The sequence below is a fragment of the Heliconius melpomene genome, chromosome 15 (genome assembly GCF_056956725.1).
Source record: "Heliconius melpomene rosina isolate 202511_hmr_F chromosome 15, ASM5695672v1, whole genome shotgun sequence".
NCBI classification, from domain to species: Eukaryota; Metazoa; Arthropoda; class Insecta; order Lepidoptera; family Nymphalidae; genus Heliconius; species Heliconius melpomene.
In genome coordinates this window covers 6,368,797-6,386,902 of record NC_140403.1, presented here as the reverse complement: position 1 = coordinate 6,386,902, position 18,106 = coordinate 6,368,797, and the positions used below count along the sequence as shown (strand labels likewise).

Genomic DNA, 18,106 nt, shown 5'->3' with positions numbered 1-18,106 from the left:
GCCGAGCTTTTGGGTTGGTGCCAGAGCGAAGAAGAAAAAATTGAAATAATTCATTTACTCCAGTGGCGATCGAACTCACAACCGTCACGTTACAGTCACACCCTTGTGCTCCTGCGCCTCACTAAGAACATTTATTAAACTTTATTTGTATAATTATAAAATCAAAGAAATTGATGTTTAAGTTTAATGAGATTTTTATGTGTAATAGTTAAATATCAAACATCATTTAAAGTGTAAACAAATACTTAAATATGAAGTGAATGTTATAAAATATATTTTAATTAAATGTACGGTCTTTAAAGTGTTCCCATTTAAACAATTTTATATAGATAAAAAAGTATAAAATTTTACTGCAACATGGACTCGCCAGCTCGAATTATATATTTTATAATTATTATACATGTGATGAGTTTCTAGAATGTTTAAAATGAAGAGGGACTGTTGAGGAAAATGAATATCTTCAAAATTTAAAACTTGCGGCCTATCCATTATGCTCTTTTTTACTAGCAAATGTAAAAGGCAGTGTTCTCTATTATACTATAGTATCCCATGTTGAAATGGGATTGTCTAGGCGTACTTAATTTTAAAGAATGAATTGTGGATTGCGGCGTTTTGCCCTGCCTATGTTCGCCATTACGTTCAGTGCGTTACTCTGGTCGTAGAATATCTTTTGTGTATGCTCCATTGTAAAATTGGATGTTGCAATGAAAAATTGGCGAACGACTGTTTTCGTTGTTGCTTGATAATATTCGTTTTGCCTATAATCCGTAATATAATTTTTAAAATTTATTTTATTTTTATTTATGTTTGGCGTTATTATATAACATACTATATGATAGTTGTGAGTTCAAATATTGTTTTTTTTTATATGAAACCTAACGCAGATTCTATCTACTTCGATTAACCTATATATTTTTAGAGATTTTACTTTTAAGTTTTTCATACAAAAATAAAACGTCCGTAAAAAATAACTTCCTACAAGTAGAGTTATTGGAAGTTTTCATTACTTTTCAGTCGATTTAGCCTCGTTTGTATTCAGAATATAAAAGGAGTAGGAAATATACAAAGGCTTAGCAAAAACAAAGCTTCTTCATTAAGATTTCAAAACAAGGGTTATTTTGTGTGTGTGAATGGGGTATGGATTTATTTGTGAAGATTTTAAATTTAATATTGTTTCATTATCAAGCTACTTGATATCCGTGATATCGTTACATGTCATCTTTTAATGGACAAAAAGTAAAATTTTAATAGCCTTATTCTAATTGTGTTTTTATAATTTTAAATATTTCTTATTTTACCTCTAAAAATAACACAACAATATAAAAGATAGTTACTTAGACTTAGATCGAGTATTTTAAGTAGGTACTGAGTTAGTATTAATTTAAATACATTTGTGGTTTACCTTGTCAGTGACTCCAATCATGAATTAGTTAATTACTAAGTATGCGTCACAATTTGCGCCTAAGCGGAATAGGGAAGAAAGCTCCATATATTGCCTTACTGACAAATATATATATATTTTTTTCATTTATCTTTATATTAATACGAATAATATTTATTAAATATCTTTTTCTTTCTTTTCAGCAACTCAAAGATGAGCTCGGTGAGGTGGTCGCCGAATTGGAGGCCCTCGACGGGCAGGAGGAGTGCAAACAAAATAGTAAGGCCAAACAGATGAGCATAGGAAGGAAAAAGTTCAACATGGATCCTAAAAAAGGTAAGTTGACAAAAAAAACCAGAGAAGCGCGAGTCGGGGTTTCTCTCACCGAGGGTTCCGTGCAATAATTGGGGGTCTCGAGCTTTTTCTAAAATTCAGGCTTAGCTTAGCCAGAGCCCTTTTATTTGATACCTCACTTGAACTATCGGCTTTAATACCAAACTTTGCCCCCCTTTTAAGGTTATTATTTTTAGGATTTAACCACAAATGTATACTTTTTAGATTTTTTCCTGAACTAGCTAGCTAGCTAGTACTACCTGTAGATGCTAGTTGCCAAATTTTATAATTCTAGCATTCTTTGCAATTTAACCAGGCAAAGCCACGTGTGGGCTGCTAGTTATTCGACATATGTATTATAAAATACGTATTAAAATAATTTGCATATATAATATAAATATAATAGTTAGTACCATTGTTATACAAATGTTCTATTGAATAGTATATATAAAGACCTCGTTGCAATTGCACTGTTTGCATCATAGCAGGTGCGCCATTCTCACGGGTGGGATGGTTCGCATTGTTGACATTTACAGTAAATCAAGTACGCCATTGCTACGTTACTATTTTTATGTTAGAATATTTCACATTTTGTGAGACCTCTGGAAAGTATTGATCCACACACAGTGTCTACTTTGTGCTCGTTTCGCAATGGCGCTTGCTAAATTGTAACTAAGTTTCAGGAGAAAAACGGAAACATATAATATTTTTAAATATTATTAAACAAATAGACGTTTTATATATTTATGTAAATCTACATCTCTATTTTGTCGTCCTGGTGTCGAGGCAAAGTGCGGCGTTGAATGCCGCCATTCATCACGCAATGCCTCCAGCGATCAGAAAAAAGGAAGGAACGGAGAGTCCTAACACTACGTTCCTTCTATCTACCCTGCTGTGTGCGGGATACGGTGTGTAGCTGATAAAAAAATATAATTTACTTTTTAATTATTCCCATCAAGATTTTGTTTTTCAACTGAATATCGTTGACACTATTAGCTTCTCTTTGATGAAAGTATCCTTGACATAACCGAACTCTTCAATTGACGAGTACCATCCACGCGCCGAGTGTCGATCGTCATCGATACAGTCTTCTCGTTGTAATGCCTTTGCCATTTTTAAGTAAAATATTTCTTATGGTCTAATTATTGTCTTATTTTTTTATCATCATCATCATCATCATCAACAGCCATCTTTTGTCCACTGCTGGACATAGGCCTTCCTTTTTTTTATGTTACTAATTAAATACTTGTTAAATACAATTTTCTAATTAAATGTTTATTCCGTAAAATGTGACCTTATTTTCATTCCTGGTAATAATATAACTGAAAGAAAAACTACAAAAATATTTTTTTGTATGGACCTCTAATGATTCCGTTTCAAACTAGCTCTCGAGTGGGTTTAAGGAAAAAGGCCGGTCTCTCACAATGCTTTCTATGAACTATCTGTCGTCGAATTGAGGTCAGTTGTATGTTCCATTATCCAAGTCTTTTATGGTGCGCAAAAGTAAAAAGGAAATTAATACAGTGGGAATGATGAAATTAAGTTTAATAAAAGTCTTACATTTTTTCTTTTATTATATAGTTTTCTAGTGTGGAATATAGTAGGGATATAACTTATTTTTTCATATTTTGCGTGGTCAAATATGATTTGGGAGTCAAATTTTATTGAAAGCTCAAGGTTAATTATTATCTATGGCGTATATTAGGATCACTGTACTTGAACCTGAGCTAGTTAAACGAGGTTTATAAGAAATAAATATATATTTACTGTAATATAATAAACTGAAAATATAAATTTATTACCATTTATAAAAACGCGAGCGTTATTCAACCGTGACAGTACACAGTTTTTTTTATAATGTAAAACGAAACATGTTAATTATATCAGTAATGCACATATCGGTTTTGTATAATTAAAATTCGGTCTTTGCAAGGTTAAATAAACTAAAATTATTATTCTCTCGCCCGGCGTACTATAAAAAAAAAGGTTTTATGCACTAGGGTTTTATAAGTTACTATATAAATTATTATTAGAATTTACAATTTAAAAAAAAACAGCTTCACGCTGTATCCCGCGCACAGAAGGTAGGTAGGCAGAGGGAACCTAGTGTTAAGACCGTCCGTTCCCCACTTTCTGCCGAATTCTAGAGGCATTGCAGGTTGAGTGGCAGAACTCAACGCCGCACTTTACCTCGACACCACAGCGAAGAAAATGGAAATATAAACGTAAATAAATATTTTATCCCACTTCGAGTGGGGATCGAACCCATAACTGTCGCGTTATAGTCACGCCCTTGTGCCGCTGTGCCACGACGGCGTCAGTTACAATTTAAAATGTAATTAAAATATTTTCATGCAAAACAAAGCTGAAGTTATACATTTGGTGTGTGTAACTTTACTGAAATTTCAGCGTGGAGGCGTATGACGTCAGTGCGAAGCGCCATTTATGGATCCCGTGACGTCAAACAGATAAAGTTTAATAAGCCCTAACAACGTACCTGTATATCTTTATACTTGGTGCCGTCGTATAATTTTAACTTTAATATGTATTTATCAAATAAATTATTACATGTCTATATTTTTTTATTATAATATACAAAATATACTAGAATATTTTTATAATTTTGTGAATATTTCATGTTACGACGTAAAATGTTGATTGAATATTTAAGCTGCAAAGTGTCCGCATAAAGCTTTGTTGGGCCAAAACACTTCTTCTTATTAAATAATTTTTGCTAACAAACGTTTCCTCTGCATACCCAGCTATTTACAGGATATAGCGTGAAGCTTTGGCTAAACTCAACGCCGCACTTTACCTCGTTACCAGAACGAGGAAATGAAAATATTACATATTTCTATTCCCTAAGTGGGAATCGAACACAGAAACGTCGCGTTTACTAGTCCCACACTTGTGTCCTCGCTCCCCGATGGCCACATTCGCAATTGTATACATTTTACATTTGTTTTTTCCAGGTATTGAATATCTTTACGAAAATGGACTGCTGCAAAGGACACCGGAGGACGTCGCACAATTTTTACACAAGGGCGAAGGCCTAAGTAAAACAGCAATTGGTGATTATCTCGGCGAACGGTCTGACTTCAACGAGGCGGTGCTCAGAGCTTTTGTGGAATTACACGATTTCACGGACTTGATACTTGTACAGGCGTTGAGGTATGTGTATTTATAATTACCCAATATTTATTAATATTTTTTTATTTACCATACACAAATAAAATAGAAAATGGAACGTTTAAGTTTTATCGTAATTCTAAATATTGATGTTGCCTAGTTTAAATACTAGGTATTTATTTGGAATATTGAAATTTCCTTTGACCTTCATGACTATTTAATTTTATTATTATTTTTTGTTGTTGAAACCAGTCTTGGGGCAAGGGCTTGAGCGACTCCGTGCGACTGTAAATGGCTATGGATTCGATTCTTACTTTAGGAAATTAAATACATGTATTTATATTTCCATTTTCGCCGCTCTGGCAACGTTGGCGGCGTTGAGTTCTATCACTTAACACGCCTCCATAGTTTGGCGGAAATAATGGGGAATGGAAAGGTCTTAATAGAAACGGGATGTCTTAAGACTGGGTTCCCAGGTTCCCTCTGCCTACCTTGCTATGTGCGGGATACAGCGTAAAAATGGAAAAAAAATGTGTGTGCCAAATACAAAAAGTTACAGAATGATTCCGATGCCAATATTATGCTTCACGGTGTTATTTTCCTTATTAAAATGAGGAAAAAATTATTTACCCACTCGATATCCTCACTTACTATCATAAATTACTTACAAAGGTGTAAAGTACACACAAAACAAATTAAAAAACTCATCGGATCCCTACAAAACTTTACTACGAAGTGTTCAAACCGAACTAATTAAACTTTATCTTGCAGGCAATTCCTTTGGAGTTTCCGTCTTCCAGGCGAGGCACAGAAGATTGATCGTATGATGGAGAGTTTCGCCCAACGCTACTGCCAGCTGAATCCCGACATATTTACAAATGCGGACACGTGTTACGTGTTAAGTTTCGCTATAATAATGCTTAACACGTCGTTGCACAATCCCAGCGTGAAGGACAAACCCACGCCAGAACAGTTTGTGGCTATGAACCGCGGCATCAACAACGGTGGCGATCTACCTCAGGAGTTACTCTTGGTGAGTTTTAATTTTACTTTTTTTAGAATATATATAAAAAAATATAAGAAATTTTGAACGTAGCGGGATATAAATACGCGCCTCTTGGAAACCGTCTAAGCGCTCTGTTCACTAAGCTATATGTTCTCATCAAGGTACGTCAAAATTCTTATTTGTTGTTACAACTTATTTAAGTTGCTAGCGTGTCTGTAGGGAGATTTTTGTAAATTTCCGCCACCTAAAGATAATTGCCTAGAATTATTAAATATTTTCACCAATTTTAAGTTTTATTCCATAATATAGCTATTATTAATTAGACTAGTTCGGACACATATCATGTTGTAAGCAAACTGACAAAATCTTAATTTTGAGTTTTTTATTTTATTTAAATGAACAAAATATTATGATGTAGGTAGTACGCAAAAAAGTACAAAAATATAGATTTTTTATATGAATTCGCGTTTGAGTTTTATGTTCAATCATTGACATTATGTAAACGAGGTATTACAAAAAACACTTAATCTACAATCCGCTATATATATCGTACACATATATTATAATGGCTTGCATGTATGCGAGGATCCAGTATAGTTCTTTATCCACTACAGGATGCCACTGCACTGGAAGTATTAAAAATAGTATACTGTTTTTTATACCTTTGTGTTTTATTACTAGTAGAAGTCAAACAGGAATAGATTAATTATATGCAATAACTAAGTTACGAAATTAAATGTATATTTTAGTTTTTATATATTTTATTTTTAAAAAATCTATTAATAATCACCGGCCCCCACATATTTCAATACCGGTTTAATTGCAATATTATCGATATTAACCGTTGTGTGTCATCGAGGTGCAACGAGGTGCACAGACGACGTGTCCAGGTTGGAACGTTAACGGTGTCAATGTGTGATAGTTATCAGTGGATCTTAGAGATATCCGCTATATGATATAAAGATAACGTTTTAGTGTACCTACATAAATTTCGACTCGAAGTAATTTCAATTTCCCTGCCTTGTTTTTCACTATAAATAGCGGACGTATATAGGAATTATATAAAAATAATTATTTCCATTTCTAAGTATATATGTATAATAAGTAGTAATTTAATTAAATATTGTTGTAGAATAAATTATCAAAGCTTGAGTACTTTAGTCACTCAAACAGTATATTAATGTTTTGCGTATTTGTATTTGATAAATATGTTCAATTAGTACTTAATGATATATAGAATAATGAATGGAATATTTGGAATTTACAATTCCAAATATTCCATTCAATATTCTATATTTATTTAAATTTACATAAAAACTAATTACTTTAGCAAAAATCTAATAAATATATTATTTCTTTTAATAACAATATTATCTAATATATTTAGAGCAAACTAATTGTTGTGACCCAACCTTGTTTATTTTGATAATGCAATTAACCTATAATGACGCACTCCGATGCTCTAAAGATAGCGGTGTCAATGTAACAACTTCTTATCAAATCTGCCATTCTCTGTAATAACATATAGTCATTCCCACTCGACTTACTATGCTAATAAACGATTACATAAATAGCTTCCCTCTATGTCTTTGGTGGGGTAAACAGAGAGAATGGAGACAACATCTCCATCCTCCTCGTCCTCAAGCTTTTTACGTGATCTCCAGTGTCGTTGACACTGTCTTTTCGAAGGTCAACCGAGATCTCCCACTGTCTCTCTTACCACTCATTTTTCCTTCATAACTCTTTTTTGCCATTCTTTCATTATTAATTAATGTTTCTCATTATAATTAAGTAATATATTTATTACGTAATTAGTTGATCGATTTTTTAATTTATTACTCAGATTATATAAAAACTTTTTATTTCTTATCAAAATTTGTTTTTATAAATATGGAGTGGAATTTGAAATTTCTATTACGCGAAAACAATAATTCTTCGATTTTATTACTTATGACATTGATAATGTTGATTTTGAGAAGTTAGTCGTGGCGAAGTGTTCGCATCGAGTAGGTTGATTGTAGATAACGCTGGTGATACTTATATGTTTAAACCTTATTGTGTTTTATTATATTTTATGTTATTTGAGTTAATTGTATATATATTCATACTATAATATTACTTTTTAATAATTATATGTATTTATACTATGATAAATAATTTCTTTTTTAAAATTTTGTGACGAATTTAACTTCTTCTTTTTATCGTATTTACAGTCTTTATACGAGTCGATAAAGACGGAGCCATTCAAAATACCCGAGGACGACGGTAATGATCTCATGCATACTTTCTTCAATCCGGATAAGGAGGGCTGGCTGTGGAAACAAGGGGGAAGGTATGTTTAACTTTTTTATTATTCTTTTGTTTTTCCTTTAACCTACTTAGTTCCCACTTAGTGTTAAAACACACCGTTTACCATATTCCGCCCAATTTTCAAAGGATTGCGTGGCGCCACTCAACGGCACGCTTTGCCTTAATATCAGATCAAGGAAATAAAAATACGAAATATTTGATTGCCCCAAGTGGGTGCCGAACCCACAACCGTCGCTTGGCTCATCTTTTCTACTGTTTTTTACGTATTTAACATAATATAAATATACATTGCTTACAATTCATATTTCATATTTATCGTACATTATTAAATTATTATTTCGTATTTTCCTTCCTGAATTTGGGTAAAATGTCATTAGTAATTCCGCGTAGACGATTTTAATTTAAATGGACACGTTTTTATTTAAATTTGTAATTACAAGAGTCCACCTTACACCAGTCAATTTTCGAAACATTAGGTGTTGAGTGGCTTATTTATTGGCTGAACTTAACTCCGCGTTAAATAAATCTTTTTGGTATTGATATAATAATATGTATAGTGAAAAATAAATTTAATATGTATATAAATTATATTTATTATATATGTTTCTTATAACTTTCAGGTATAAGTCATGGAAAAGAAGATGGTTCATATTAAACGATAACTGTCTTTACTACTTCGAATACACAACAGACAAAGAACCAAGGGGCATCATTCCATTAGAAAATATATCGGTAAGATTTTGTTAAGTTATGAAAAGAATACGTAGTAGGATATCTACTATTTTACTAATATCATAAAAGTTTGTGAGGATGTATGTTTGTTCCAATTTTACGCAAAACTACTGAACGGATTTAGATTAAACTTTACTTTATAGCATATACAACTACAAACTAGCAAATAGCTTTATCACAACAACACAAAGGCTATACTATATGTAAAGATTTTGTAAAAATTGGCTATAATATAACAATAAGTGTAAGCGGACGAGCCGATTCGATTTGGTACCTGTGGTAGGTATATTTTAGCTTTTTGAAACAGAATTCACACAATAACTTGTGTGCGTCGTAAACAAATTTGAAAATGTTCATATACATATTTTTAAATTTTTACTTGAGCTTAGATTCTGCTCGTTTATGTCTATATTATGTTGGAAAACTTAATCACATTTCATTTAACGAGGTAGGGAAAATATAAATGAAAAATATCTATAAATAGAATTCCTGTTATAGATATTTAGAGTCATTATTATATTATTATAATTATATTATATATTATGTAAATGACAATTTGTTGGGATTTCCTAGAAACACATTTATAGTAATGGTAGGTTTATTACTAAAACAATGTTAATAGATGAGTCATTAGTAAATTGTGGTATTACTTCGTATTATCAATATAATTATTATTTTGTATTATTAATATAATTCGTTGGTTATTAGTAATCTGATAGTAAAAGTAATTTGCAATTTTATTGTTGTTAAATTCTACTTGTTCAGTTGTTGCTATTCGAGGGAATGGATTATTTTCTCGTTCTGGCAATGATATAAAGCGTATGTTATGGCGTAGAGTATATTGACTAGACTTGGTCTTAATACTATGATCCCTCTATATGCGGGTTACAGCGTGTTTATTTATTTATTTATTTATTTATTTATTTTAAGTTGGGAAACAAACAGCATTTTACAGTACTTTTTAGTATAATACATATCCATATTCCAACTGCCAATAAAGTTTCCACTTATACATAAAACATGGAGTGAATATGTTGCTAATTAACAATTAAAAATTAAATTTACTGTCTAAAGAGAAAAAAAAAAAAAAAACAAAGATTTTTACGAATGAAAGGTTAAGGTTTACATTAGGTTAGGATTTACAGAATTTTGAATTTTGTCAATGATCTTACATGAAAACTGCATCAAACTACTATGAAAAATGTCAATATCACTAAAGCAATTATTGTATGCCCTACAAGATCTTAGTATAAAACAATTTTGGGCATAATTGGTTTTTCGAGCAGAAATGTAAAAGGTGTCCCTAGATCTGGCACTAAAAGTTGGACATTTTATGTGAATATTACTTAGCAGATAATTGGAATCTATAAGATTGTGTAACAATTTATACAAAAAAATTTGATCTCTATATCCTCTTCGTTTTTTTAATGATAGTATATTTAGGTTATGAGAGTTATCTAATTTAAATTTGTAAAGTAATCGCCGTATAAATTTATTTTGGACACTTTCAATTGCAAATACATATTTATCATACTGTGGGTTCCAGACTGGCGAGGCATACTCTAAGTAAGGTCTAACATATGAATTATACAAAAGCTTAAATGTATGTATGTTCTTAAAATCACTCCCCTGTCTAAATATAAAACCGAGCATTTTATATGCTTTTCCTATAATATTCGCAATATGTTTGTCGAATAAAAGACCGGCGTCCAATAATACACCAAGGTCCTTAACAATGGGGACTCTTTTTATTTTCCTGTTGCGAATCAGATAATCAAATAGAATGGGAGATTTCTTTCTACAAAAACTAATTACACAACATTTGTCAAGATTTAGAGATAATTGATTAGACGCGCAGTATTTATCAAAATTGACTAGATCCTCCTGCAGTTTAGTGCAATCCTCTTGATCTCTTATAATTTTGAAAATTTTTGCATCATCGGCATAAAGAAGTATCTTAGAATGTTCAAACGATTGTATAATATCATTGATAAAAATGTTAAAAAGAAGAGGTCCAAGATGGGAACCCTGTGGTACACCAGAAGTAATAGGCACAAAACTAGAAGTAAAGCCCCTCACAGCAACAGCTTGAGTTCTATCTCGGAGATAAGACTCAAGCCATCTTAGAAGATCACCATGTATACCAGCTTGTTTAATTTTGTCAATTAACAAAGAATGTGAAATTTTGTCGAATGCTTTCGAAAAGTCAGTATAGATAACATCGACTTGATACCCACTATTCATAGCGTAGAGGACTTCAACTAGAAACTCACAGAGGTTAGTTTCTGTGGAGCGTTTGTTTATAAAACCATGTTGTTGCGGGATTAGTTGAGGACGTATAAGAGGAAATAGATTATCGTAAATAATTTTTTCTAATAATTTGGGAATAACAGAAAGTTTTGATATTCCACGATAATTTTTAACATTTTGCTTATCACCACTTTTATAGACTGGGATAATAATAGACCTTTTCCAAATATGAGGCAAAGACCCCGATTGTAAAGATTTTGAAAACAATATGTGTAATGGAACAGAGATTTCAGAACTGCAACATTTTAAAAATATAGGATGTAATTTATCAGGCCCAGAACCTTTAGAAAGGTCAAGTTTCAAGTTAAAGTTATTCATACATTATATTTTCATCACCAGGTGCGAGCAGCGAGTGACCGTCAGCGGCCGCATTGTTTAGAACTGTACGCGAGCGGCGGCGCAGACCTTATAAAGGCGTGTAAAACTGATTCCGAAGGCAAAGTAGTGGAAGGCAAGCACACTGTTTACAGGTATGTAGAACTTTCCTATACATTTTTATTTATAACTAGCGACCCGCTCGCGGCTTCGCCCGCTTGTACTTTGTTCCGCTACACAACATACAATGTCAAAACTGTGGAACGGAATATTTTTATTCTAGGCTCCCTCTGCCCATTCTGCTATATACGGGAAAGACCGTGAAGTTAAAAATAATCTTTAACTTTTAATAATTTATCTATCTCAAATAGAAAAATAACAACAATTGTCATTGAAGATGTAAGTAATTTTTTGTACTAATGACTAATTCAATACTAATTAAATTAAATGTTTTTGCTTATTGTGTAATTGAAGCTTCAATGAAAAGCTGACTAAGACATTAATATCGTCTGAAAAAAAATTGTATACAATTATTACTTGTGACTCATTACTTTGAAACTAAATGACATATATTTGGAGCCAATGTTCTTCTTGTCTCGATTGTAGGATGAAACACTTGTATATAAATAAAGTGTCTTACTCATATATTTATTTTAACGCATCTCACATAATTTGCAAGGTAAATAAGAAAAATGAATGAGACTTTGCTGTCGACTACCACATATTGCTAATTATTAGTCACCATCTGTTACTTGTGACTTCGTTCCCGTAATTAATTGGAAGTTATTAAGAGTTCTGTATGACATACTGGTAAATCTGACCGTAGGGATACCGTACACCGTACATACCGTAGGGTACTGGGACTAGAGAGTTAAACTAAATAAATTCTTCAGCTTAATATGATTTGTGTAGGTAGTATAGATTATATCTTAGTGATGTGATCTTATGCCATAATTATTATTTAATCAGGCTGACATAAATAAGACAATTTTTCAAAGTCAAATTCGACATAATCTTACGGAAAATTGGTATCTCCTTTTAAGTTAAACTATTTTTGATAAAGATTATATTTATTACTATGTTTTTCCAGGATGTCGGCGGCTACAGCTGAAGAACGTGACGAATGGATCGAATGCTTGCGTCGTTCCATAAGTCACAATCCCTTCTACGATATGCTCGCGCAACGTAAGAAAAAGGCTCAACATAACCTCCATTCTGGCTCGCACTAGCAAAAGTTATCGTTTGACAGCGCCTGTCAAAACCTTCTTCTATGTTAGTTCAGTACTTCGATTATGGCGTTTCGAGCGCTTTCTAGAATGTTCTAGCGCTCGTCAGCTCATGTCAGCTGTCAGCTGTTCTCAACGTCAATGGTTGTTACTTATGTTTGCCATTGTGATGATAGTTTGCGCAGATTATAGAATACATGAGTGGTAATAAATATATACAGGTTTATTTGGAGTTGTATTCTATTGCACGAAATATGGGTACTTGTGAAATTTGCGATTTAATTTAAATAACTGCACTTATAAAATTATACACTATATTTTCAACACTATTTAAAAAGAAATCTAATGACGTCATGAGATAGAGTGATAGGCTGACATGAATGTTAAGATACATTATACAATAATATTTTAACAACTGATGTTTTTTATAGAAAATATTAAATAATTTATAGCGCTTAACCAAAAACTAGGAACATCACTCGTCTTCTATACAATTCTAATAACAATTAGTCCAGAATTAGGTATTAGCAAAATTTTAGAACACCAATTTATTATTTGTATGAAGCTAGAATTTTTTTGGAAATGTTTCTTAAATAATGTGGAGTGTACAAGATACAAACAAATACAACAAGGGTTTTTAAATAATAATTATTATTATTTATATATAATCGTAAAATGTGTATATAACAGTGACAACAGTGACAGCTATAAAATGGTTATATGTATGTATAATAATTGGATATTTCAATACTTTGTATCCTTGTAGTCAAAGTCAAAAGTGTTGTAATTTGTTTGTGTAAAGTGGCTATATCAAGAATAATATTTAAAGCAAGTTGATATAAGTATAAAACGCGGCGTTCACACCCGCTACTCAATACGCAATGTCTCGAAAATTAGACGAATAGTGGGGAATGGAATGTCTTACCCTTACGTTCTCTCTGCCTACCCTGCTATATGCGGGATGCAACGTGAAGGTAAAAAAAAGGATAAATGGCAAAAATAACCAGTTAAGACCTAATTTTTTGTAACAATTTTTTATGTACATGAATATTATACATAAAATTTGTTGTTGTTTAAGGCTAGGCGCATTTTATTTATAAATAACTTCATGTTGTTATATTGAATTTAAATAATTTGATCCGTATTAAAATATTTAAAGGTAAGTCATAACATGCTATAACAAAATAAAATATATATATACGTTTGTTCACATTTGTGCAAATTTTGACACACAGTGAAACACAAATATATTTATTTTTAAAATGCGTCTAGCTTTATCACTTTTGTTTTAACGGCCTTAATATTAAAAAAATATGATCGTTTGTATTATAAAGTAGGCGGCCAAAAATTGTATTTGTAAATCAGTTATATTGTTATAGCAGTTTGATTTGCATGTCTATATTGGGGTTAATTTATTTCAAGATATAAATTAAGAGTTTCTTGAACTGTTGCTATATTGCATGCAGTGTTGGTGAAGATGAAAATCGTAATATAATATAACTTTTTGACATGATATTTAAAAAAAACAAATATTAAATTTTAAAGTAGCATGACTTAAACCTGTTCCTCTTAAAAAACGCCCAAGCGCCCTGTCTAAGGCCCTTGGCGGTTACTAAGAGGTGCAGATTCGAGTCCCGTTACCATCCTCATTGTGGAAGTAGTTTAAAATAATATTTAACAGAAGTTTAAATCATCGATCGTTTTTAAATGAAGCCTAAAAATAAACAATTAGGTTTAAAGTAAATTTATGCGATATACGAATAAATTTATTCATATATCTTTGCCAACAAATTGTATATATAATTACTTCTTGGGCGCTAATTTTATAATATTAAAAATTCAAAGTAACAGTCAACCGTTTCAAAACACTGCAGCGACGGTGAATAATGATGAATTGTGATATTTACAGCCATAATACAATGTTGTAGTTGTACTGATATGAACAATACAATATATTATATACCCTGAGTCAGTCTACTAACTGGTGGTCGGCGTTTGATATATGTCCATGTAAATAACGAAAGCAAGACTGAGAATTAATGTATGAAAATATTGTGTCTATCGTAGATTATATCATAAATAATATTTATACGAGATGCCGTCGTAGCTCAGCGGCTGATTGTATTCGCGACGGATAAGTGAATTATTTTTATTTCTCCGCTCTGCTAATAAGACAAACCACTCTCCATTCAATATGGTGAAATTTGAGTGAACATAAAGAATATTTAATGGTAGTTTTTAATAATTATATGGCGGATCTGATTAAGAAATACTAATACAAAATAATCATCAAGTAATATAATAAATAATTGTTGTTTCATTTATGATATAATGTATGAAAGGCTACAATGTATAACCGCCCCTATTAACGAAATTATTTGCGTTTTGGTATCAAATTTTTTTTATGTGTTTTATATTTGAAATAGCTAGGGTTTTATAAATTTATTGATTGCTTGTCGTTGCTTTGACAATAATTCTTTTATTACAACGGTTTCTTGGAATTTGAAACTGGTATTATAAATAATGTTTAATTAATTATACATGTTAATTAATATATTGATTAGTGGAAATTTGTATTTATTAAAAAGTATTACGTGATGTATGATAAAGTTAGTGTAACAGTAGTATAGTGTAATATAGCTATCGTATATCTTATAATGTAAATATGGCTTCATAGATTTAAGGGAAGTAAGTTTTTTTTTACTTTGTACCTCGACTACAAGCATTGCTTTTTTATTGATTATATTGAAAATGAAAAAAGGTAATTGTCAGTGAAAATGAGATGCAATATGGTTTCATTTCTCATTAAAGTCGGGTGACTATTCGTCATTTTTTAAAATTTAAGTTTGTTTTTTTACACAATTTTCATTGATATAAATAGTATTGTGGGAAAAAAAACGCATCTGTGAATCTTTACATCTTTAACTTTTATTTTGCAATATAGTATTTTGACTTTGTAAATTTGTCTTACTCTATGGGAAAATTACTAAATATAATAATGAGTATTGTTATTCTGATGTCAGATTGCTTGAAGTAAATAGATTGTGTGATAATGCAACAATTTGTCAACTAAATTGTTCTTTTTTTTTCGATTTCATCATATAGTAACTTTACATTTTTACTAGTTTTCTCGCCTGTCCTGTCCTGCGTAACCTATACTGTTTACTTTTTAAAAATTCCAGTAATTTTTACTATTATTTATCTACTTTGGCAGGCTGTCTTTTAATGTTGTATATATTATAGTTGGGCGTTATAGTTGTACTTTCATAATGCACGATATTGTAATATTATGTTTTTTTTAACTGTTATAATATTTATTAATATTATATCATATTGATGACGAGACGATGTATGTCCTTATTTGACCACGGGCTTGACTGTCTACTAGATGACGGCGGAATAACTATCGAATATCTTCAATCATTGCCGAACCGAGGCGCCACGCGCTATTTCTATTACAGATAATAAATATTATAACAGTTGAAAATATATCATAATTATAACATTATAAATTTATAATAAAATATATTATCAGTTGCATGTTATAACACCCAACTGGTACTATCAAATCGACAGTGGTAAAGTTTTGAAAGTGAAAAATCGCAAATGTTTTTATCACTCTTTTAAACAACAAGTGTAGTTTTAATTATTTTTTTCAAAATTTCAACTAAATAGTTATTTATGCGTTTTTTAAACGTGTAAATAGTCGAAAACTATCTTTTATAATAGTTTAAAACAGCTATGAAAGAAATTTGTATTTTTTCGCTTTCGATAAAAGTATCGAAAGCGACAATAATTCGACGGTCCCTAGATAAAGATCTAGGGGCGACGAATTATTGTCTACTTATTTATTTGAACGTTTTGTCAAATAAAAGCGTTTGAAATCATCATTGCACAATGTTAACGTCAATTTAATACCAATTGTAAATATTCATATACAAATATTAAACTTAGTCTATACGTATATTAATTAGGGAAAGGTGCCTATGATCTGTAATTAGGTTAATTAAAGTAGGCGGTGGTCGTAAGTTGTGTACATTCGCGTTGAACATTAATTTATATCAATCAATATGTAGTGATTTACAATTGTGACAGCAGATGTGCATAATAATGGTGTTGTAAATAATTTTGTATGAAACAAATACATTATTATCATTATTTATTGACTTGTTTTTTTTCCTATCTTTTTATTTGCATTTTTTTTATTACAATTTGCTCGAGAAAAATGTCGTATAAATTATTTAATGAATAATATGCATTTATTACTGGCGCATATATTTTTCCGCGTTATTTTACAAAACTAGTAAAACTATTAAAATATAATTCTGAAATGATTTTATTTATACCTATTAAGACTGGAGCAATTATCTATATATATAAAAGGACTTGTCCTCACTGACTGAGGTACGACGCACGCACAGCCGTAACCGCTGATGGTAGAAACATGGAATTTGGACAGATGTTTTCTTTCGTAATCTGGACATCCACTAAGAAGGGATTTTGAAAAATTTTAACCCTAAAGGGGTGAAATAGGGTTTTAAAGTTTGTATGGAAAAAAAATTAAATCGGCACCGATTTTTATAAAATTTGAAATTTAGATTTTTAAAAGTATTTAATTGAACACATGTTTCATGGTTTTCCAGATTTCTTCCCCTAAGGGTGCAAATAAGGGGTTGAAAGTTTGTATGGAAAAATTCTTAAATCGCCACTGATTTTTATAAAATTTGAAATTTAGACTCTTAAAAATATTTAATTGAATATGTGTTTCATGGTTTTCTAGAATTCACCCCCTAAAGATGCAAATAGGGGGTTGAAAGTTTGTATGGAAAAATCTTCAAATCGCCACCGATTTTTATAAAATTTGAAATTTAGACTCTTAAAAATATTTCATTGAAAACATGTTTCATGGTTTATTAGAATTCACCCCTAAATAAGCTAGCGAAGCTGCGCGTGTCCGCTAGTATTTTATAAAATGTTAATATCTATGAATAAGTAATAATAGTAATAACGACAGGTAATAATGATTACTTACATGATGATTGGAATAATAAATCTTAATGGAAATATTGATGTAGATATTAAAGTCGCAATTAAATTCTATATATTTTTTTATTTCTTTATTGCACCAGATAATAATTCAAATACAATTAATTAAACTAATTTTCCATTAAAAATATTACTCAAATATAATGCAAAATATTAGTAGTTAATTATTTAGCTTTGGTGGGCGCTCCTGAAAGGGGCAATAACCGCAGCTAATCAACACTAATAAAAAAAAATACTAAATTAGCACTTAGTTATTTCTAAGTCTTAGACAAATTTATAAAAGAAACGTGTATAGATTAATTTAAACAATCATTTGTA

At 30.9% G+C, this 18,106-nt stretch overlaps 1 protein-coding gene across 3 annotated transcripts in view; it reads left to right on the top strand.

Annotated features, from left to right (window-relative positions):
• LOC146531496 (cytohesin-1-like) overlaps positions 1-16,904 on the top strand; it is a 44,145-nt gene extending 27,241 nt beyond the window's left edge. For all 3 annotated transcript variants that reach the window (XM_085197972.1, XM_085197973.1, XM_085197974.1), the window contains exons 3-9: positions 1,585-1,717; positions 4,687-4,885; positions 5,615-5,876; positions 8,063-8,181; positions 8,780-8,891; positions 11,541-11,671; positions 12,607-16,904. In XM_085197972.1, coding sequence (XP_085054098.1) covers positions 1,585-1,717; positions 4,687-4,885; positions 5,615-5,876; positions 8,063-8,181; positions 8,780-8,891; positions 11,541-11,671; positions 12,607-12,745 — 1,095 coding nt within the window. In that variant the 3' untranslated portion in view covers positions 12,746-16,904. The remainder of the gene's footprint in view (positions 1-1,584; positions 1,718-4,686; positions 4,886-5,614; positions 5,877-8,062; positions 8,182-8,779; positions 8,892-11,540; positions 11,672-12,606) is intronic.
• The last annotated feature ends 1,202 nt before the right edge of the window (positions 16,905-18,106 follow it).